Source organism: Spermophilus citellus, assembly GCF_964194105.1.
Source record: "Spermophilus citellus genome assembly, chromosome: 10".
Lineage (NCBI taxonomy): Eukaryota > Metazoa > Chordata > Mammalia > Rodentia > Sciuridae > Spermophilus > Spermophilus citellus.
In genome coordinates this window covers 38,825,601-38,849,823 of record NC_138197.1, presented here as the reverse complement: position 1 = coordinate 38,849,823, position 24,223 = coordinate 38,825,601, and the positions used below count along the sequence as shown (strand labels likewise).

At 36.2% G+C, this 24,223-nt stretch overlaps 1 protein-coding gene across 1 annotated transcript in view; it reads left to right on the top strand.

Moving 5' to 3' along the window:
* The window catches only part of DUSP16 (dual specificity phosphatase 16), a 93,418-nt gene that overhangs the window by 51,749 nt on the left and 17,446 nt on the right, over positions 1-24,223 (top strand). Inside the window, exon 4 of the mRNA XM_081311329.1 lies at positions 9,401-9,564. Within this exon, the coding sequence (XP_081167455.1) occupies positions 9,401-9,564 (164 nt within the window). The remainder of the gene's footprint in view (positions 1-9,400; positions 9,565-24,223) is intronic.

The following is a 24,223-nucleotide window of genomic DNA, read 5'->3' as shown; positions in this document are numbered from 1 at the left end:
GCAGTGGTCTTATAGGAGAGCCTGCTTAAGGACAGATTAGAAATCTTTGAGCTTTACATAGAAAGATCTGAGAAATGACTTGAATAGTTGTTCAGAGGTAGTTCACAGGTTAGATTTTTGATTTTTTTTTTCTTGTGGTGGTGCAGCTGTTGAACCCAGGACCCTGTGCTTGCAAGGCAAGTACTCTAGCAGCTGAGCTATATCTCCAGCCTGCAGATTTGATTCTTGAGTCATTCTCCAGAGACCAGGCTATATTCCCTTTTCCTCTAGACTTAGAATTACCCTTATTGATAATTTTATTTAATTATACTCTTCACTGATCACAAGTCATGCCCAGCAGTGGTTTTATCCTCATCAAGGGTTTAACTGCAGTTGGTATCTCATTGGTTTCCTAAGGGATATGCCCTGATTCCCAGAGCCATAGAGGTATTGACTGCACTCTATACAATATATGGAATCATGGGCTACTTCGTAGCATCAGAGAAATTTTTCTTTTAGCCATTCCTTTTTTTTTATTTAATTGATTTTATTTTTTTAACCACACCACAGTGGAATGCATTACAATTCTTATATGTGTAATATCTCTCTATATAAAGTAGGTTGACACCCAATTCGTGTCTTCATACATGTATTTTGGATGATGATGTCTGTCACATTCCACCATCCTTGATAATTCCCTGCCTCTTCCCTTTCCCTCCCACCCCCTTCCCTGTCTAGAATTCATCTGTTCCTCCCATGCTCCCCCTCCTTACCCCACTATGAGTCAGCCTCTTTATATCAGAGAAAACATTTGGCATTTGTTTTTTGGGATTGGCTAACTTCACTTAGCATTATCTTCTCCAACGCCATCCATTTACCTGTAAGTGCCATGATTTTATTCTCTTTTATTGCTGAGTAATATTCTATTATATTTATATGCCACATTTTTTTTCTATCCATTCATCCACTGAAGGGCATCTAGGTTGGTTCCATAGTTTAGCTATTGTGAATTGTGCTGCTATAAACACTGATGTGGCTGTGTCCCTGTAGTATGCTGTTTTTAAGTCCTTTGGGTATAGTCCGAGGAGAGGGATAGCTGCATCAAATGATGGTTCCATTCCCAGATTTCCAAGGAAACTCCATACTGCTTTTTTTTGTTTCCATATGTTTTTATAGTTGTACATAATGATGGGATTTTTTTGGTTCCGTATTTGCACATGCACATGGTATAACAATTTGTTCAATATCATTCCCCAGTATTTCTCCTTTCCCTCCATTTCTCCTTTCCTTTTCTCTAGTCTACTGATCTCCTCTTTAATTTTGATGAGATCTCCTCCACCTTTCTTTTCCTTTTTCCTCTCTAGCTTCCACACATGAGAGAAAACATGACCCTTGACCATCTGAGTTATTCTGCTTAACATTATGTTCTCAAGTTTCATCCATTTTACTACAAATGACATATTTCATTTTTCTTTATGGCTGAAAAAAACTTCATTGTGTGTATATACCACATTTTCTTTACCAGTTCATCTGTTGATGGACACCTAGGCTGATTCCAGAGTTTGACTCTTGTGAATTGTGCTGCTGTAAACATGGATATGCATGTGTTGTTATAGTATGACGACTTTTAATATACCAAGGAATGGTACAGCTGGGTCATATGGTGGTTCCATTCTGAGTCTTTTGAGAAATCTCCATATTGATTTCCATAGTGGTTGTACTAATTTACTTTTCCACTAACAGTGTAAGAGGGTTCCTTTTTCTTCACATCCTCTCCAGCATTTATTTACTGTTCTATTATTTATGGCGGCCATGATCAGAGAAAATTTTCTTGTTCCATCTTTTATGTAAAGTGTTCTGGATATGGCAAGAAGTGCATAAACAATTCAGTGTTGCTTTTGGATGACCAAAATGGCATTCGTCATTTCTACCTCTTTTCCCTCTAATAGCAGAAAATTGTCTTTCTTGACCTGCACCTCCTCTCTTACATTGTGTGAGTCTTCTGGAGCATTGTAGTCTAGGAATATGAAGCAGATTGTGTGCCCCACCATCACCACCCATGCCAATATAACTTTTGGCTTTGATTGGTGTCAGGAAATCCTTTGACCACTAAAAACACCCAAGATTTATATCCATCAACAGCTATTCATTGTAACAAGGAAGGATTCAATAAACATTTATTGAATTTTAATTACATGCCCGGCACTATGCTGAATACTAAAGTGATTTCAAAGGAGTATAAGTCATAATTCTTATCCACAAGCAGTTCACAAATCAGTCACCAAATGATTTGTATAAATTTTATAGAACTTCTTAGACAACAAGACCATATCTAGATACACTGATCAGGGAAGCTATATAGATTTTGTTATTGCAATAGAATAGAGTAGAAACTTATCAGCATTTCACATAGTAAGGAAAGACTGTATTGTGAAACTTTTGGTGGTATGTGTTCTGAGGGTTTTCATCTAAAATGTATTTTACTGGTCATGGTAAAAAACTTTAGAGTATACTGCTGTGTAGGAACAGTGTAACTTGTGCTTGACTATGAATTGGAAGGAAATATAAAATGAATTGGGAAGAATAGAAATTCAGTAGATTAGATACAGAGGAATAAAGAAAAGAGAGTGGGAAGTAGGAAAGGAAAGGCAGTCGAATGAATCCGACATAATTTTCCTGTGTACATATATGAATACACCACAGTGAATTCTAATGTGTATATCATATAGAATGGGGTTCTAATTAGAATAAGATATATTCTGTGCTTGTATAATTATATCAAAATGGATTCTACTGTCATGTATAACTAACAAGAACCAATGAAAAAATGAATTGGAATGACTGAATTGTCAAAGACCCAGAGATGAAAAAGCACAAGTCTGTTAAGTAAATGAGGGGTTGATGGTAGGGGAAATTAGGCTGGACACTTGATTGGGATTAGATTGTCAGGCTAAGAATTTTAGATTCTATTTTGTAGATATTTGGAAGCAGAGAATAGCATCAAACATTTTTAAAAAATTTTTATTTTATTTATTTTTTTAGTACCAGGGATTGATCCCAGGGGCCCTTTACTACTGAGTTATTTAGAGACAGGGTCTCACTAAATTATTTAGGGCCTTGCCAAGGAACTGAGGCTGGCTTTGAACATCCTGCTTTAGCTTTCCAAGCTTCTGGGATCATAGGTGGGCACCACTGTGCCTGGCTCAAAATATTATTTTTGAATACTAAATCTGGCAACAGGTTGGAAAGGAATTGGAAAAGAGGACGTGGATTCAGGAGAGCTGCTGAAATTTATCCAAGCATGAGCAATGAAGGTCTTGGACTGGCACTGTGGTAGGAGACTGCAAGGTAGGGACAGAGAGAAGAGCTATCATACTGGTGTGTTGACATTCCAAGTAAGTACTGCTGAGATGCCTAGGGAATGCTGGTAACACCAACAGGAATGCAGAAAGAGAGAGGGAGATTTTGGCTTTTAATTTAATTTTAAGGTATCAGTAAGTTCTTAACTAGAAGTGACCAGAGTGGATTGAAATGTTAGATGGGAGTTTTGATAGTAAGCCCCAAAATAAGAACTAGGTATGCTTGATTTTCAGGTGAAATGTTCTCCTTAACAACCTCCTTCTATGCTGATGGAAGTAGAGTCCTCCTAAGTCCATCCTTCTCGGGAAGTTCCAGAATACGGTTCACTTGTCGTCACATCTTAAATGTCACTGGGGGACCAGTCAGAGTTGTTGCTTCTGCAAATCTGGCTCTTCTACTTAAGAGAGTTTGTTAATATTATTTAACCAAGTGGTATATTATGGCTGTAATCCTTTTGATGGGTTATTCTGGTTGCACTCTTTGGAACAATCTGTTTATTTGAGGCATGTATTAAAAGTCCTGGTGGTATGTGTTTGTATTTAGAAGGAGCTGCTTCAGGTTATGTATTGCCAGTTTGAAAGGTCAGTAAACTAGCTGTCATACTGCATCTTTTGAGAACTCTTAAAACAGAATTTGGATTTTGTCAGTGCATTGATTGAGATAATATCCTGAGGGGTTAGTAAAATCTGGTAGTAAGAATTATAAGAAGTTACAAGTTGCATTATTTCAGCTATTTAGAGATTTTTTTTTTTTTGAGAGAGAGAGAGAGAGAGGGAATTTTTTTTTTTTTTTTTTTTTTTTTGGTAGATGGACACAACACAATGCCTTTATTTTTATGTGGTGCTGAGAATTGAACCCGGGTCGTGCCCGTGCTAGTCGAGCGCTCTACTGCTGAGCCACAAATCCCAGCCCATTTAGAGATTTTTTTATGCTAATACTTTGAAAATTTTTAATTCATTTGTTGTGTATGTAACAATTGTTAATTACCAAATTAGATAAAAACTTCTTATTCCCCACTACCAAATGATAGAGTTGTTCAAGATAGGGTGAACATTTTTGGAGTTGTCACTTATAGAATATGTTTTATGAGATGTAGGCAACTTCTCAGGTTTCCTGAAGAGTTTTCAAAGAAATATGTGTCCATCTACTTTGCACTTGCTCTATGCTCGGTAGGTATGGGATAATTGGAATAAGAGCTTAAATTAGTGTAGATCAGTTGTGGGGTTTTTTTTTGTTTGTTTGTTTGTTTTTTTGTACCAGGGATTGAACCCAGGGACCCTTAACTACTGAACCATGTCCTCCTTTATTAAATTTTGAGATAGGATCTCACTAAATTGCACAGAGCTTCTCTAAATTGCTTAATCTGGCTTTGAACTTCCTGCCTCGGCTTCCTGAGTCCCTGGGATTATAGGCATGCACCACCATGTCTCAAAAAACCCTTAAGAGCAATAAAAATATTTTATTGTGAAACATGTTTTCACTTTTTAATATTATATGTGATTGTAAAGAAACAGATTTAATTTTCAGTATGAAGAAAACTGTTCTATACTGTGAAATCATAGGACCTATGTGATTTAAAATACAAAAATTGCATATGAATTTTTAGAAAATGGTCTCCCACAAAATAGAGTTTTGTTTAAATACTATTTCTGTATATAGCCATGAAATCCATTCACATTATGGTGGTTCTCTTTAATTCTGCCTTCCAGCTTTAGACAACTCAGTCAATTGACAAAGCTCTGATGACTTGTTACCTATTGGAATGAAAGCATAAGGGAAAAGTCCTGTGTCTCTCCCGATAGGGAACTGTCTTTAAAATGATGAAATTAACATTTACCATTAGTTTGACTACAAGGATAGGGTTCTGTTTTTAAAATTTGGACTTAAGTAAATTTAGAGAATCACTAAGCTATAGTAAAGTCTAATTTTGTTAATTAGTAAATAATTCTTTCATTTAAAAAAAATGCATAGTGATATATAACTGATTACCTGAGTCAAAGGGAAGAGAAAAAAGAGACTTATTGGAATTGTTTAGTGGAGTTGTTATATGTATTTTATTGTACTTGGCATATTTCTTCCCACCAAAATGGAATGGTGGTTCACAGTGGGGGTTTTTATTTGTTTCCTTTTTTGTGGTTATTGACAGAAAATAGTACTTAGGTTTGGAATTGTGAAAGAAGTGCCCTTGAGGAAAGAAATTTTTCTTGGACGAATAGAATAAAGTAATATGTAAAATATATATGCCTTTGAAGCTATACTAAGTATTTTGACTGTCCAAAGTAATATATTCTTATTTCTAAATATGTGTCCTTTTGGTTGAATTTGTGAAGACAAGAGAAGTATAGGCATTAGCACTTCAGTCTATCTGCCTTGTTCATCCAAATCTGTAGAGGCTGGAAGTGCCTGAACCTGAACCTGTGTTTTCCTCCTCCTCCTTTTTTTTTTTAAAATAACTTTATTTTTTTATAGTATTTTATTTTTTTTATTCTTGGTCGTTCAAAACATTACATAGTTCTTAATATATCATATTTCACAGTTTGATTCAAGTGGGTTATGAACTCCCATTTAACTTTATTTATTTATTTGTTTTTATGTGGTCCTGGGCCTTGCGCAAGGTGAGCGCTCTACTACTGAGCCACAACCCCAGCCCCTCCTCCTCTTGAACACAGACATGCTCAGGCAAGGTCAGTAGCAGACACAGCCAATTCAGGCCTGTGTTAGGGAAGCACATGTGGGTTAATACCACTTCCTATTTTCTGTATTCTCAGATGAAAACAGCAGAATTTAGGGATCAGAGAAACTTGGTAATTACCGACTGGACAGGGAAAAAAAATCCTTGAGTAATTTTTAAAAATACTTGAAAACTTTTAGGAAGCTTGTCAGTTTTTTAGTACTGCTTTTCAAATAGGAGGGTAATGAACTGGTGCTGTCTTTTTGTAATGGACTCTTTAACACAGAGTCCTTGGGGCAGTAGAGAGTTATGACAGGAGCAGACAAAGATGATGCTTTATTCTGTGTCTGTGTCAGCCGTTTGGTAACAAAGCATACACGAATTGTACTTTTCTTGTGGTATAGATCTTGTTTATAAAAGAACCTTTGAGAGGAAAAGGGACATTTTAGATATATTTCAAAATCGAGTTGCTGGCAAGGCCATGGATAGTTTTTAAAGGTTCTGGAGAAATCAGGCAGTGTCTCATCTGTTGTTAATTAATGGAATGAAACTGGAGTCACTAGAGTACAACAGTGAATGAAAGGTCAGTGAATGGAAAAAACTGTCAATGAAGGAGGATGTCAGCAGAGTGGAATATTGTCATAGATAAACATCAGGGGAAATGTACTCTTTGGCTGAGGTAGTGTTTTCTGGAAGTGACTGAGAGCCCCAGTTTGGTACATTTCAAGCCAGACTGGGCACTAAATGAATGATTTGATTTCATTGAAATCTATTAAATATTTAAAAAATTATTTGGTTATTTGTGTTTGGGCTAGATATTAGTTGAAAAATATTTGTAAACAAGAGGTTTCTTTTTGTTTTACGATGCATTTTACAATGTAGTGTTGGTTGGCTTTTTGTTTTGAGGCCAAACAATTGTTTGTTTCTTTTATTAATTTTATTCTCTGCATGGAATTTTTTAGCATCACACTGGCTTTTGAGGTAAGTTGAAGTTAAAGTAATCTAGGATCCCTGTGCTAATTAGTGATAGAGTTGAGTCTGGGATAATCAGTTTATGATTGCTGTGAAATAGTATCCCTCTGAAAACTGTTTTGTGGAGAAGCTTGAAAGCCAAGACATCTTCAGCTTCACTGCCAGCTTGCACACTGTGATCATGAACAAACCAGTGACCATATTTACATTTCAACTAGTTCATTTGTAAACTTTGTTATGACTTTCATACAAAGTATATTTCAAGTCTCTTATCTCTGGTCATGTCAGGTTTCCTTCTCTTATTTTTCCCCCCCGCATTGAAACTTTTGAGCCATATAGCTTTAGGGAAGCAAGGCTCTTCCATCAGTTTAGGAGAGGGCAGTTGGCTATCATTAACCTGGTACTAAGAACTGGCAGATCACAGGTGGTGAAGCTGGACCCCACAGCCATCAGCAAGACTGGCTCAGCGTGCAAGGGAAGAGTTGAAATTAAACTCACAGGACTCTCATATCCTAGCTCTGCTAGTTAGTATGCAGTGTCATTCTAAAACTCTATTTTCTTATCTGTAAATGGGAACAGTAATGGTACCTACCTCATAGGGTTATTATAAATATTGAGAAACTATACTTGTAAAGGGCTTAGAGTACTGCTTGCCACATGGCAAATGTTCAGTACATCCTATGATTACTTAAAATTATTTGTAAGTATGATTACTTATAAGTTTTAAATGAAATTCAAATAGAGTTTCTTTTTATTTCTCTGAAAACATTTACTGGAACATTGTTTTATTAGGATTAAATGATAGGTCATCCCATGAACTGTACTGGATCCAGAAAATAAAAAATACATATATGAAAACAGGTTTTTTTTTTAAGCAAAACACTAGAATCATCTAATGCTGTAGAACAATATAAAATTGTACAATCAAAATAGTGCCTATTATGTTGGGTGGTATAATAAGGTAAGCAAAGAATGATGAGAATCTTTTATCATGTTTTGAGAACTACCTGGGGGAAAGAAACTGCACTTTAAATAACAACTGTGTTGTACAGTTAGAGACACTGAAAAGGAACAGTAACGTAAATAAGATTATAAATTCTAAACAGTAGGCACTCACATACCAGTATTGGCTGATCCCTGTCTTTGAATCTATCTGTGGGTTATGCTTGTAGGTATAGAATTCTAATTGGCTACTTTTCAGTAGTTGCAATAATCCTAGTCTAGCATTTCTGTAAATGTGCATTACATTAGCAAATTAATAGATTTTTAGAGACAATTCTATAGTCAAATGAATTTGCAAAGCTTATTTGGCTTAAATAAAGTTAACCAGTTTCTTTGGAGATAATTTTGGAAGACATGGTACTACCTTCTAATAAAACTTAATATGTTATTTTTTAATTTAATAGTATTATAAATATATAAGTATTATAATTCAAATCTCAGTTTATGAGTTTGGACTTATGAAGTAATGAGCATTTAGACAGCAAGGGATTTTATGAAAATTTACCAATCATTTTGGTTCTTATGTTTGAATTTGGATAGGATTATTTAGATTGGAAACCCCAGTGAAGACCTTAATTTTTTCTTTTCCCAAAGGAGGCAAGAATGCCTCCTTTGGCTACACAGATCTCTTTTTTTTTTTTTTCCATTGAGTGGTGGCAAGATTGTATCTTCATTAAGTCATAGAGCCAATCATTAACAGGACTAGAAAAATACTGAACTTTTCAGAATCCAGGAATCTTGTCTCATGAATTTAGGGTCTGTCAACACTTCTTTCTAGTGTTTAGTAAATGAACAGATCTTCAGAAATCAGAGGTAATCAGTAGGAACCTTGACTAACTACCTACAGAATCCTAAGAACTTGATATAGATAATATTTCTAAGAGTAAGGGCATATTTTTGATAGGTTTGAAATTTTTAAAAATATGTATAATAGGAAGATGTAAAGTTCTAGAAAGAATTATGTGATAAATTTTACGTAGAAGAAGTAACATTTGGCGTTGATTCACAGTTTTTATATCCCTATTTTGCTTCTGTGCAAAATTGTCTTAAGTGGTTATTTGTTACTGACTTTAAATTCTCTTTATTATCCACAAAGATCATTTGTTTGAGGCTGAGAAGTGGGGAGCAGATATCATAGGATTTGTGAAGATGAAGAGCATGTTTGAGAAAGAAGAGTCATGTAAAATGCCTTTAGGACTTGCATATTCCATATTGTAGCCTTATAAACCAAGATCTGTTACTGGATCCTATGATCAAATTTAGCATCGGCAGCTAAAGAAAGGAACTCATAGGGAGTGGTATCTACTTGGATCTGTGGGATTTGATTTTTCTATTCTAAGTAATTTTAGTTGAGTAGTTCACAAATGGCTGATTTTTACTTTGTGCATGACATAATCTTATAATGTTTATTCTTAGGTGGGTTTGCTGAGTTCTCTCGTTGTTTCCCTGGCCTCTGTGAAGGAAAATCCACTCTTGTCCCTACCTGCATTTCTCAGCCTTGCTTGCCTGTTGCCAACATTGGGCCAACACGAATTCTTCCCAATCTTTATCTTGGCTGCCAGCGAGATGTCCTCAACAAGGTGGGTGCTTGGAAAATATCCTTGAAAACTCAGTTTATTGGTACAGCTAGAAAAACAGCAGTTGCCCATTGTGTGTTATTTGAATACATCATGATCCTGGAAAGGAAGTATACCATTCTTAGTATGAATCCCCAGCTAACACTTGCATCATTAGGGTGGTATTTTGTTTGATGTGGTCATATTTACTTGCTTTCCTCATAGGTCCATGAGACCTGAAATAGGAGAATTTTTAGAAGTTTAGCCTCATTTTCTTAGGCTATTATAGTAATTGGATGCACTCAGGAAGGCTAGTACTTTTACATTTAGAAATGTGTTTATTTACTAGAAAGGAACTCAGGTTGGGCTTGGATTGAGGAATGTCCTCATGATGACCGCTGTTGGGAAAGGTGACAAACCTTCAGAGAGGAAACCCCAGTGAAGACCTTAATTTTTTTTCCCCCAAAGGAGGCATTCTCCTTTGAGAAAGAAGGTTAAAAAACTATGCATTGCCTGCCCACTGTGTCTAAAGCTTGTTGGAGCAGTTTGGTTGAGAAAAAAGAGGCTCGGAGGAGCAAGGGTTTGGAAAGGGTGTTGGTATTGCTGAACAAAATGCCCTAAGAGAGAATTGATGCCTATGCATATAATGGTACAAATATAAAATATAATTAAAATCTGACTCAGCAGCTTATGTGCTCTTACGTGTGCTAGGAGGAAACAGTGGACTTACTGTCTGGAAAAGTGATTTTTCTCTAAAACTTCTTAATTTATGTCCCTAATTGAAAAAGCAATTGAAGAGCTCTTAATTCAACTATTAATGATTTACAGATGCTACTTCCTCTGTGAAGGGCAGTAGTACCCCTTAACATTTTCTCCTTGAATGACTAGAACAATTGGACTGACTGTAAAGTAAGCTTCCAGATTGGCTTTCTTTAGCACATGCAAAGCAAACTTTCCCATGAGGAAAAAATGACTGTCTTTGGGTAGTAATGAGGCATTCTAATCCCATCTCCCCCCCAAACTCCCACCTCTTCAAAATTTTGCCTCAATATTGTATTGCTAATGTATTTGCTCTTATTGTGAGATCTGCTTATTTGAGACTTGATGGCTTATAGAACATTTCTGGTGGGGTCACCATGCCTTTGAGCATGGAATTATTATTAATTCTCTTTTCAAGATAAGCAAACTATGTTACAGAAAACAAAATTAATTTTTTTGGAGTAGTGAACAACCCCACAGTTGATTTATTCATTAATTATTCACTCACTCAACAAATTGAGCAAAAACACTGGAAGACAGATTCTAGTGAAGATCAGCAGTTGTAAAGAGTGGGTATCCTGAGTAGAGTGGGTATTCAACTTGTTTCTGGACATACTCTGCTCCCCAGTTCTTGCTTTCAATCTGTGTGTGTGTTTCACTCTGAGTCACTTGTCTTTTTATAAGGATACCAGTGATGTTGGATTAACCCCTCTCTTTCCTCCTCTGGCATGAATCCATCTTAACTTACATTTTAAGAAAAAATTTTAAATTGTTCTAATTAGTTATATATGAAAGTAGAATGCATTTTGACACATCATACATAAAGGAGTATAATTTCTCATTCTTCTAGTTGTACATGATGTAGAGTTAGGTCATATAATCATACATGCACATAGAGTAATAATGTCATTCATTCCATCATTCCTACCCACATAGCCTCTCCCCTCCCCAAAATTAATTTCTTAAAGTCACATGCATTCCCAGAGAAAATCTAGAGATAGTTTATTTAATCCCCAGATTTAAAAAAAAAAAAGTCTACTGAAGAAATCTAATTGTGGTAAAACTTGGTGAGCAGGTGACTCCACAAATAATTGTGTTACAGACCATTTTTGTGACTTTTGACATTCAACTAAATAACCAGATGCAGTTATTTCTGATTATGTGCAGGCAGTTTAGGAACAGTAAGCCTTTTTTTTTTTTTTTCCCCTATACTGGAGATTGAACCAAGAGGTGCTCTGGTTCATGAACTCCAATCCCAGCCCTTTTTATTTTTGTTTTGAGAAAAGGTCTCACCAAATTGCTGAGGCTGTAAACAGCACACTTATTTTGCTCTATACCTTTCTCATATTTAACAAGTATGTGTTAGTAAACAATTTTGTGAGCACCTATAAGGCAAGAGCAGTTAAACCAGAACCTGGAATTGAGAATAAGGAAAGGGGGAAATTTTTTGTTTTTCATGGCCCTGTGGCCTTCAAACATACAGTTAGTGTGAGGGGAGAATGGGCTTATGGAAGTTCATGGGACATCAGCATGGGCAAGGAGTCATCATGGAAGATTGTCATGAAACTTTTAAAAAATATATGTATAGGGGACTAGGGTTGTGGCTCATAGGTAGAGCGCTTGGATAGCATGTGCAAGGCCCTGGGTTTGATCCTCAGCACTACATAAAAATAAATAAATAAAATGAAGGTATTGTATCCAACTACAACTAATAAATAAATATTTTTAATAGAATAGATGTGTAGATGAAATGGTAAGAAATGGATATTAAGAAATAAGACACTGGTAAGGTAGACAGCTTTGAAAACAATGAGCAGGAATTTATATCTGAATTCTGTGTTCACTGTTGACAAGAGCCTGAAGGGAATTTTAGAGATTGATACTCCAGAAATGTTAAACAAATTCCCCAACATCACCCAGTTGCCTTTTAGAACCAGATTTACCTTTCACAAATAGCATAAACTAACTGATCTTCCTGCTGAACTTCTTGATTTAAACAGGAAGGAGCAACAATATGCTTCTTTTTCCTTAAAGATCTCTAAAAATGAAAATTTTATAATCTTTCCTAATAGTACATATATTTTATTACAATTCAAAATTTGAAGTCCTGAAAAATATTACCTACAAGGCTACTAATTTATTAGTCTTTTTCTAAAATAGAGGGCCACCAAGATACACTAAAAGTTTGTCACAGAAGTATTCTTAGAAAGATCATAATACTTACCATTTAAAATTCTAGAAAAACTCTTTATATTATTGTATTTAACCTGCATAGTAGGATTAGAAGGTAGGTTGGCCCCGAGTTAAGTCACTTGCCCAAGATTGTCACTAACTTCAGAGTTGATCAGGGACGGAGCATATGCAAATCCAAGCTACTCTGATTTTCATGTTTTTTATAACACAGAAAATATCAGTCTTCTGTAAAATTGAATTTTCTACAGCAGGCTGTTTTGATGGACTGCTGAATCTTAACAGTCTGTTAGATCACAGTTGAGGTTTTCCACAACAAATTCTACACCATCCACATCTAGTAGAAGTATAATGAAAACCAGATACATAATTTGAAATGTTCTAAGTAGCCTGAGTAAAACAGGTGAAATTAATTTTAATAACATTTCATTTAAACCAGTATATCTAAAATGCTATCATTTTAACATGCAACCAGTATTAAAAATCGAGATATTTTACATGTTTTGTCCTACTGAAATCTGGTGTGTGATTTATTCTTACTGCACATATTAAATTGGATTAGCCACATTTTTGGTGCTCAGTAGCCGTGGGAAGCCTATTGCTACCTTACTGGACAGTGCAGATCAATACTTCATATTTCTGATGTTTTAAAGATATGGTTCTCTGTTAAAGACCGCAAGTCATTGGTTGCAAAAATATACTTTCATTTTACTTGTCCCTCAAACTGTGCTTTTGTTTCTTACAATCTGTTCTTTCATTCTGTAGTATCTGTAACTACAGGATGTAACTAAAGCTGAAATGGGAACAAAATTAAAAGTCATTTGCTGATGCCCAGTTTGTATCTGAAATGTGTGGGATTTGAGAGTCTGTTATTATGTGAAAGACAAAGTTCCTTTATCATTTTTCTTCCTTATCAGTTAAAACTTTAAATAGAAACTTTTCTTTCACATTTAAATACATGAAATTTATGATAGAATTACCTACTGCAAGTGTTTACTAACCTTCACTGTATGAGATGAGCTGCTTCAGCTGCTTACTAGCGCAGGTCTGCTTCTTCTTCCTGAGTTACTGTCTGGTTGTCAGCATTCTTTATTGAGCTTTTTATTACAGCCTTTTAACATGCAAAGTTGGTTTTCCTATGTTACCCTATTGTTTTGCCTGCTAGTAAGATTATTGATACTTTCTCTGTTGTTCTTATGGCAGTTAGGCAATATCTTGGACACAATATCATTGAATGATGCTCTCAGAGTTTTCAAGAGAGAAATACATGATATAGGAAGACAGAAGGTCATTAGTTATCAGTATAAACGTTTAGTGTCTACCATGTGTAGAATCACCATACAGTGTGCAAGTTGGTTGGTTAGATAAAACCTATTTTTTAAACAATAATTCACAAGATGATTCACAGTATGACTATCATTACTTAGGCAGTACTGCATAATGGGTGAGTGTCAGCTCTGAGGGTGGATAGGTTTGCTTCTCTGTTTTTCACCTTACCAGCCATATCACTCAAGGCAAGATCCTGAATCTCAGTTTCTTTATCTGCAAATTGTAATAATTCCTATCTCTCACTGTTTATGTGATATTCAAATGATGATTTGTATATCATCAAGTACAGTCCCTGCTTTATAGGGGACACTCATCATTATTGTCAGCATAGGATAGAGTACTAGGCATGATGCTAAAGTGAGTGGTGGAGTGGGTTTTGTGGCTTGAGGAAGGCTGGATAGAGGAAGTAGGACTTGGTCAGTTTTAAAGGCAAATGGAGTGGCAAATTCAAATTGACTCATGAAATTGACTTCAGTAAGGTAAATTATAATTTGATTGTCTATAATTGTTATGCCATGGTGATTTAATGGGACTTCTTGTCTTCAGACTAGCTGACCATGAGGAAATTGCCCAAATAAAGCAGTTTTATTAAAGCCATCTATTAATCTGTACTCTATTGCTCCATCAACAGGTCATAGAAACTACACTTAGAAATTAGTCCAGCTAGAGGAGAAAATTCATTACATAGTTTAGGAGTCAGACTTTTAAATGAAAAAAAAAAGAATGAAAATTGTAATAATAAAACTTTCTTTTTTGACTCACAAATATTTTTGAAATTTGACTTAATTGTATATTAAAACTATAACATATTTTTTAAGTTTATAGGGGTCATCTCTTTCACTCTGCAGAAGAATGTGTTCTTAAATTCAGCCTGCTGTATTCAGTATAACTTCCCTACTTAATGCCAATTAGGAAAAACAAGAATTTGGATTAGTGAAAAATATACATTATAGGCTTTTTGAAAACTCTTATTTTGTTACTAGCTTTATTGATATAATTCATACAATTCATAAGCTATATTTACAATGTAATAAAGTAAAGAAACTAACATTTAATAAGACTATATTATGTATTACTTTATACTCATACCAGCTGTATGGAACACACAATATTAGCCTTATTTTACAGGTGAATACCAAGATCATTCAGGTAGAATGGCAGTGTGCTGGCTGTGCTTTGATTTTTCTTGGGCCGGTACTCATACACTTTATATTATTTCTTGCCACACTGAGATTTCACATGAACTACTTATGAACTGTTTTTAATAAGAAGGCCACTAAGCTGGGTGCGGTGGCACATGCCTGTAATCCCAATGGCTAAGGAGACCCAAGCAGGAGGATCATGAGTTCAAGGGCCTCCTCAGGAAAAGTGAGGTGCTAAGCAACTCCGTGAGACCCTGTCTCCAAATAAAATGCATAATAGGGCTGGGTGGCTGGGATTGTGACTCAGTAGTAGAGCGCTCCCCTAGCACATGCAAGGCCCTGGTTCGATCCTCAGTACCACATAAAAATAAATAGATAAATAAAATAAGTGTATTGTGTCCAACTACAACTAAAAAAAATAAATATTTTAAAAAAATAGGGCTGGGATGTGACCCAGTGGTTGAGTGCCCCTGAGTCAAGCCCTAGTATCCCTCCCCCTGAAAAAAATCCATTAGGAGTTTGCTTTCCACAAGAAGTAAAATTAAGAATCAATAAAGAGGATGGATTCAAACTAAAAAGCTTCTTCTCATCAAAGGAAACAATAATGTGAAGAGAGCGCCTACAGAATGGTAGAAAATCTTGACTAATGCTTTACCTGAGGTGCATGTAATCTCCAGGAAATATAAAGAACTCAAAAAACTTAACCCCCCCCCCAAAAAAAAAAACCCAAAAAACAAACAAACAAACAAAAAAACCCTCAAATAACCTAATCAATAAATGGACTGAGGAACTGAACAGATTCTTCACAGAAGAAGAAATACAATTGATCAATAAACATATGAAGAAATGTTTGTCATCTCTAGCAATTAGAGAAATGCAAATCAAAACAACTCTAAGATTTCATCTCATTCCACTCAAAATGACAGTTATCAAGAATACAAGTAACAAAAAGTGTTGGTGAGGATGTGGGGAAAAGGTACACTCATACATTGCTGGTGGGACTACAAATTGGTGCAAGCACTATGAAAAGCAGTATGGAGATTCTATTTCAAGAAAACTTGAAATGAAACCACCATTTGATCCAGCTATCTCACTCCTCAGTTTATATCCAGAGGACTTAAAATCAGCATACTACAGTGACACAGCCATATCAATGCTTACAGCAGTTCAATTCACAATAGCTATACTATGGAACCAGCTTTAGATGTCCTTCAGATAAATGGATAAAGGACATGTGATATATATAATATATATATATACACGATGGAATATTACTCAGCCTTGAAGAAGAATGATAAATGGATGGAGTTGGAGAATATCATGCTAAGTGAAATAAGCCAATCCCAAAAACCAGCTGAATGTTTTCTCTGATAAGTAGGTGCTGATCCATAGTGGGGAGGGGCGGGGATATGGAAGAATGAAGGAACTTTGAATTGTGCAGAGAGGATTGAGGGGAGGGGGAAAAAAGAGTTTGCTTTAATGAATTAGCTCTCTCATTATGGCAGTTTATCAACTTCTTTAGCTTGTCAGACTCTTCAACTTGATATTTAAGACCCTCTGTGATCTAATTGTATCTTTTCAGATCTTAACTTCTTCTGATCTTTCCGCTGGTCCTCTCCATGTCTGAATGGACATGGTCAGTGCTGCATGGTCAGTCCTCCAGACATTTCTGTACTTTGTGTTTACTTTCTTTTTTTTAATTGATTTTTAAAAAAAAATAAATGATAGCAGAATGCATTACAATTCTTATTACATGTATACAGCACAATTTTTTCATATCTCTGGTTATATATAAAGTATGTTGAAACCAATTTGTGTCTGTACTTTGGATGATGATGTCTATCACATTCCACTATCCTTGCTAATCCCCTGTCCCCTCCCTTTCCCTCCCACTCCTCTGCCCTATCTAGAATTCATCTATTCTTCCCATGCTCCCCATCCCTACCCCACTATGAATCAGCTTCCTTATATCAGAGAAAATCCATCCACAATACCTATGCAGTTGTCCCTCTGTATTCCTGGGTTCCAAATCCATGGATTTAACCAATCACAGATTGAAAATCATTTGGGAAAAAAATGCATCTGTACAGAACATGGGCAGACTCTTTTCTTGTCATTATTCCTGAAACAATATACTATACTGTCTATTTACATAGTATTTACATTGTATTAGGTATTAAAAGTAATCTAGAAATGATTTAAAGTATATGGAAGGATATATGAAAGTTATATGGAAGTGCTGCCTCATTTTATATAAGGGATGTGAGTATCCATAGATTCTGCTTTTTGAGGGCCCTGGAATCAATCCTCCTTAGATCAAGGGATAACTATACCCCATTCAAACTTCAGATGGTAATTTTAGTTCGTGTTATGGTTGCCTTTCAAAATCCTTCTCTTTGGTTTTACTACAAGCTATTTTATTTATTCTGTGGGATCACATTCATTTGATACCTCTATTTTTGATATTTGTGTAGCTGCCTAATTGGTGTAGGTTGTTCAACCCTCAATAGGGCTGCTTGCTCTTTATATGCCCCCAAGGCCTTACAAAGCACTTTGGCAACTTTTCAAATAATAAATATAACTTAATTTTTAGACAGTACAACTTGATTCAAACAATTTACCATGTTAAGAATTACTTAAGTAAAATCTCCTAAAAAGTTTTCTCATGCTGATAATTTACTCAGAAAACCCTTTCTTAATACATTTGAGAATCCCGAGTAATCAGTCTTTAATAAGTTGTAAAATGAATACAATATAAATTAATGACATTTTACTATGACCTATAAATGAAACTACGTAAGGAATATATGCAAAGATTTTTCATCAAAAGATACTAATAAACTAGTTACTGGATCCTGACTTTAGTCATCTTAAAGATAATGATTCATTCATCAAATACTTATTTAATCTCTGTGTGTGCCAGACAAGTATTCTAGGTGCTGGGGATGTATCAGGAAGAAAGACAACTTTTTTTCCCCCCATGAGCATATATCCTGGAGGAAAGAAACTTTACAGTAAAATAGTAAGTAGGTACGCTGTTAGTGTGATTTATTATATAACACATTTATTATGGTTAAGTTCTATGATGAAAATAGGGCATAGAGAGGGAGTGCCTATAGGGTGTTGGTTGTGATTAAAGGGTGATGAAGGTAGGCTTCCTCCAGATACAGACATCTGAACAAGCACTTGAAGAGAATGAGTCATTTGTCTATCTGGAGGAAAAGCAGCACATATAGAAGCCACTGCCGGTACAAGTGTTATCTGTATGATGAGGGGAAAACAAGGAGACCAGTGTGGCTGAGCATGGTGAACATGAGGAGTGTGTCAAAGTTACTCCTAACAGGAAGAGATCAAGACTTCGCAAGCCTTTACAACATCTTTATAAACATGTTGGCTTTTACTCTAAAATAGGAGTCACTAATAGGTTCTGAGCAGAGTAGTAACATGATCTGACTTATATCTTCTTTTAGATCATTTTAGTTCTTATGTTGAAAATAGGTTGTGCTCCCTACAGGATAGAAGCATGGAAGACAGTTGGTAGTGGGTTGGCATCAAGTTGGTAGCAGTTATACTGTGTAACTGCCTAATTGAAGGTAGAGCCACTAGAATTTTCTAATGGATTAGATGGCGAGGGCCGGGTGTGTGAAAGAGGTGTCAAGGAGACTAGGAGATGCACTTGCCATTGGGAATCCTTTGGGTAGAACAGGAGGAATTCAGTTTTGGACATAGCCACGTTTGAGATGCCTGATATACTTTCAAGTGGACATGCTGAGTAGGCAGATGGATATATGAATTCAGGACGGGGTCCCTCAGGAGGAGACATAAATGTGGGAGTCATTATCATAAAGACAGTATTTAATGTCATGAGAGTGGATAAGATTATTAAGTGCCAGGCATGGTGGTGCGTACCTGTAATCCCAGTTACATGGAAGGCTGAGGCAGGATGATAGCAAATATTCATGATACAAAGTGGTATTGAATGAAAGTGATAGAGCAGAATAAATAAAATAGCTTGGAGTAAAACCAAAGAGAAGGATGGAAATCACGAGATTGTAGGAAGCAAGTTAACAAAGTGTTTTCCAGGAAGAGAGGAGGTAATCAAGTATGCCAGGTGGTGCTGTAGGTCAAGGAAGATGATGACCAAGAATTGGTCATTGGGTTGAGCAGTGTGGAGAGTACTGGTGATCTCTGAGCAGTTTTGGGAGAATGGTGGGAATGAAAGCCTGAATGGAATGGAGTCAGGAGATAACAGAAAAGGAATTAGAGATGGCAAGTAAAGATAAGCAGCTCTCTCAAGAAGTTTTGCTAAAAAGAATGATATGACATGTATTAGTTGGAGGAGGAGATGGAAAGTGGGAGAAGATATTTTTAAGATGGGGTGAATAGTGGCTTGTTTGATTGTCAGTAGAGAGAATAATCCAGAAGAGTGGAAAATTGATATAGGAGAGAGATGGAGAATAGCTAGAGCCATATCCTTGAGTGAGAGGGGATGGAATTTATTAAGCAAGAGCTGGGATTGGCCATAGAAACATGAACAAGTTCATCTACAGCAACAGGTAGAAAGGTAGAGTGTATAGGTAGATACATATGCTGGTACAAGGGTGAATGTGGTGGTGAAAATCAAAATTTGCTTCTGATTGTTTTACTTTTTCTAGTGTAGTAGGAAATAATCATCCACGAGCTAAGAGTGAGAATGAGCCGGGACATGTAGAGAGTTTGAAGAAAAATGGAAATGAATGGAATGGCACCTGAGAGAAGGAAAGTGAATGGGCTAGGGAAATACAATGATTGTGAGCATGAGTTGGAAGTGAGATCAGGTAGCATTGGAGAGTGTTTTCCCTGGCCATGTTCAACAGCACAGCTATAAATGCAGTCTAGGTGTAGATTGGGCTTAACTAAGGTTGTAATCTTGCCAAGTGAGCGTGAAGAAGTGATAAGGAGGCAAAGGAATTGAGAGTGAAAGCAAGGGAATGATTGTAATGACTGACTATAGTTTTAATTGGGCAGGGAAGGCAGACAGACATAATGGGGATAGAGGGAATCCGAAAGGTGAGTAGGATTAGCAGATTGTTGATCCTGGAGGGTTGAAGGATTCCAGAAGTAGTGGTAGAAGAGACTGAACTGGAGAGAGAGGAATGGTCCAAGAGTAGGCTACATGAAATAAAAATTATGAAAGGTTTATAGGTATTAGTATTGAGAGAGGCCAGGCTAGACCTAATGGGAGTGAGCAGCTAAGCTAAGGAGTTCCACGAAAAGGCCAAGGTGTCAGAGGATATTTAAAGGCCAGAAAACGACTTATCAATAGAAGGCATGAATTAGTAGACTTAGTACAAAGTTGAGGTAAATTTTTAACAGCATAAGATGACTATTTTCTGGAAGTTTAAAGATTATAATGTTTAATCGTGGGACAGAGTAAATACTCAGTTACGTATGTTTTATACAATATGTTGAAAACAAAACAATTACAAATATGTGCTTTACAATTTATTAAGAAGGCATTGGTATCCATCTGAGTAAAAACATTGCATAAAATACTTGTTTTTCATAATTGTAGTTCTCAGTGGCACCATTAAAAACATTGAGATGCTGTGTCAATCACTTGTATATACATCATCAAAAAAACCAAGAACAGTTAAGAAAGCAGGTTAATAGAACAGTTATGAAACTTTATAAACTTGTTTACTAACTTCCGAGATGCTGTGACATCTCTTCTGAGTCTTCAGCAGCCCCTCTTAGGCTCTTCTCTGCAGCATACCTGCCTCTACCATTGGAAGAGTATGCTTACCAGACATCAGCAGTTGCATGGCAGACCTGTTTGGGCCAGTGTGCTTGTAATTTTTTCTTTTTAAAAACATCTTTTTGTACTTTTAGATGGACAGCAGACAGCATGCCTTTATTTTGTTTATTTATTTATGCAGTGCTGAAGATTGAACCCAGTGTCTCACACGTGCTGGGCAAGCACTCTGCCACTGAGCCACAGCCCAAGCCCCAATGTGCTTGTTATTATAATTATGTACATTAATTAAAATATATACACTGGGCTGGAGTTGTGGCTCAGAGGTACACCCCTTGCCTTAAATGTGTGAGGCACTGGGTTCAGCAACTCATAAAAATAAACAAAATAAAGGTATTGTGTCCATTTACAACTAAAGAAAAAAATAAAAAAAGAACAAGAAAGAAATTAAAAAATATATATTACATACACTGATGAAATATGAATGAAGAGAGTTGTTGTTATATAACCCAAAATAAATGTTTTGGAAAGACACATTACTTCTTTTCTGAAAAATTATTTGGAAATAAGGCAACTGTAAAATATTTGGGGAGTTGGCATACTCTGGAAAGCCTCTACATTGACATTGTTTCACAGGTTCTTGCTCTTTAAAAAATGGAAACTGTAGGGGCTGGGGTTGTGGCTCAGAGGTGGAGCGCTTGCCTAGCATGCATTAGGCACTGGGTTCAATCCTCAGCACCACATAAAAATAAAATAAAGGTATTGTGTGCACTTATAATTAAAAAATAAATGTTAAAAAAAGGAAACTAAGTGGTAGCTGCATTTAGGTGTGATTTGCTTAAGAACTTTGTTCAGCTAACCCAGAAAAGAATGAGTCAAAGTCCTGCATCAGAAATTAGTGAATTAAAGGACATTTATTTGTTTTAAATTAAAATAATGTTTTAAGTATATGTGTATCTTTTTTTGGGGGGGGAGGGGTACTAGGGCTTGAATTCACGGGCACTCTACCACTGAGCCATGTCCCCAGCCGTATTTTGTATTTTATTTAGAGACAGGATCTCACTGAGTTGCTTAGTGCCTCGATACTGCTGAGGCTTGCTTTGAACTCTGGATCCTCCTTGTCTCAGCCTCCCAAGCCACTGGGATTACAGGCATGTGCCACCATGCCCAGCTCAAGTGTATGTGTATTATTTTTAATGATTTTCTCTTTTAACTGACTTTTTCCTCTGATGATGTAACTGCCAAGATGAAAAGGCACTTATTTATGGAATTTAATAGCCAAATTATATTTTAATTTTACATGATGACATACATTTTTCTTGCTTTTCCATTTTAAAAAATTGGACTTGTTTTATTATCAAATTCTATCATATTCCAAAAAACTGCTGGATAATAGATTTAATAAATCTTTTCAGCTAAAATTTTTATTAATAGTTATACTTGCCGTTATAACCTTCCTTCCCTCCCTCCCTCCCTTCCCTTCCCTCCCTCCCTCCCTTCCCTTCCCTCCCTCCCTCCCTCCCTTCCTTCCTCCCTCCTTCCCTCCCAGGTGCTTTACCACTGAGCTACATCCCCAATCCTTTTGTTTTTTATTTTGAGACAGGGTATCACTAAATTGCTGAGTCTGTCAGCCTCCTGAGCTGCTAGGATTATAGGTGTACACCACCACACCCAGCTCTCATGTCATTGAAAATTTTTTCTAAGGCTGGGGCTCAGTGGTAGAGTGCTCTCCTCACATGTGGAGGGCACTGGGTTCAATCCTCAGCATCACATAAAAATAAAATAGAGGTATTGTGTCCATCTACAACTAAAAAAACAAAAAACTTTTTTCTATAAATTATGTCTCAATTTAAACACATGTCTTTTTCTCTTCTTTAGCCAGTTACTTGAAATTTATCTTTTGAGATTCATTGTTTTATGAGTGAAGAATATTTTTGGTGATTAAACAGCTTTATAAACTTGGTTTATTGATGTTCCTTAGGTCAGAACTGCTTCTCATGTCTTCTGCCTTTTTGGCTACAGCAATGCCATTGCAGTTTGGTGATGGCAGTAAGCAACATGTCCGTGAATATGCTTGTAGGCATTCAGTTCTGATCCCAAAGAAGATACTCTTGTAAACATGGCAGGAACACTAGCATAGCAGGACTACAGTTGAGGTGATGAGAGAGAAGAGAGGACAAAATAGATAACTCAGACAAGTTTCTTCTCAAATAACCATCTAAAGGCCTGAGTCACTCACAAATCTTCTCTGAGAAGTACATAACCAGAATGTCATGCCTTTGCCTTCTAATTTATTGTAGTTAAAAAGGATAAAAAAGAAAAACTATATTTTAATAGTTCATTTAATTAAAAAATATATATGTAGACTAATTGTTCTATCTGATTTGCTTTAGAAGGAACTTAAGTTTAGCAGAATATGGTGATGAATAGTATAGATTTGTGGAGATGAGAATGTTTGGATTTGAATTTTAATGTATCACTTGCTAGCTAGTGAGACTAGCTTGTGAAAGTGAGACTTTGGAAAAACACTAACTAAGCCTCAGTTTTCTCCTTGGGAAAATGAAGATAATAATAGCACTCACATCAAAAAAATGGGTATGATAATTCAATGAGACAGTCTATTTAAATGCTTATTGTAGTGCTTGGCACTTAATAGGCATTCTTTAGATGTTAGATAGTATTTTCCTAATATGTGCCATATGCCACAGTGTTATATTAAGAGACTTTCTAGGAACGGTGGTCAACAAATTGTTTTTGGTAGAATATAGGTTGACATTTTCATTAAATATAGGTTTTTAGGCTATAGGTCATAAGTGTACATTGTTAAATTCTTTTGTTTGATAAATTACATCTGACAGTCTTCACTGACGTGCAACATGTTTTGCCTTAGAATTTTCTGTTATCTTTGGATCATTTGTAGCAGATGACACTATAATTTTCATAGTGTTGCTGCCTCTCTTTCCCTTTTTTCCTCCCCCTCCCAGCCTTTATTTAGTTAGGTAGTTAGAAGCAGGATCTTGGTAAGTTGTCCAGGCTAGCCTTGAATTTGCAATCCTCCTGCCTCAGACTCCCAAGTAGCTTTGATTACAGGTATACACCACTGCACCCTGCAGTGTCACACCCTTTTCTTAGAAACTTCTAGAATATCTTCTTTATTGACTCAGGTGAAACAGAATCTACTCACTCTTTCCTTCCTTCCTTCCTTCCTTCCTTCCTTCCTTCCTTCCTTCCTTCCTTCCATCTATCAGGGATTGAACCTAGGGACTCATGCATGGTAGGCAACCACTTGACCACTGAGCTACATCCCAAGCCCTTTAAAAAAAATGTATTTTGAGGCAGGGTCTTACTGGGTTGCCTGGGTTGGCCTTGAGCTTGAGATCCTCCTGCCTCAAACTCCCAAGTCACTGGGCTTGCAGCACTGCACCTAGCTTCCCTCACTTTCAGTTTAATAAATCTGTAGTATTGTTGGTAGAAAAGAGAAAGAAATATGGTTCTTTTCTCTAAGCACCATTGGTGAAAAAAGCTCTCA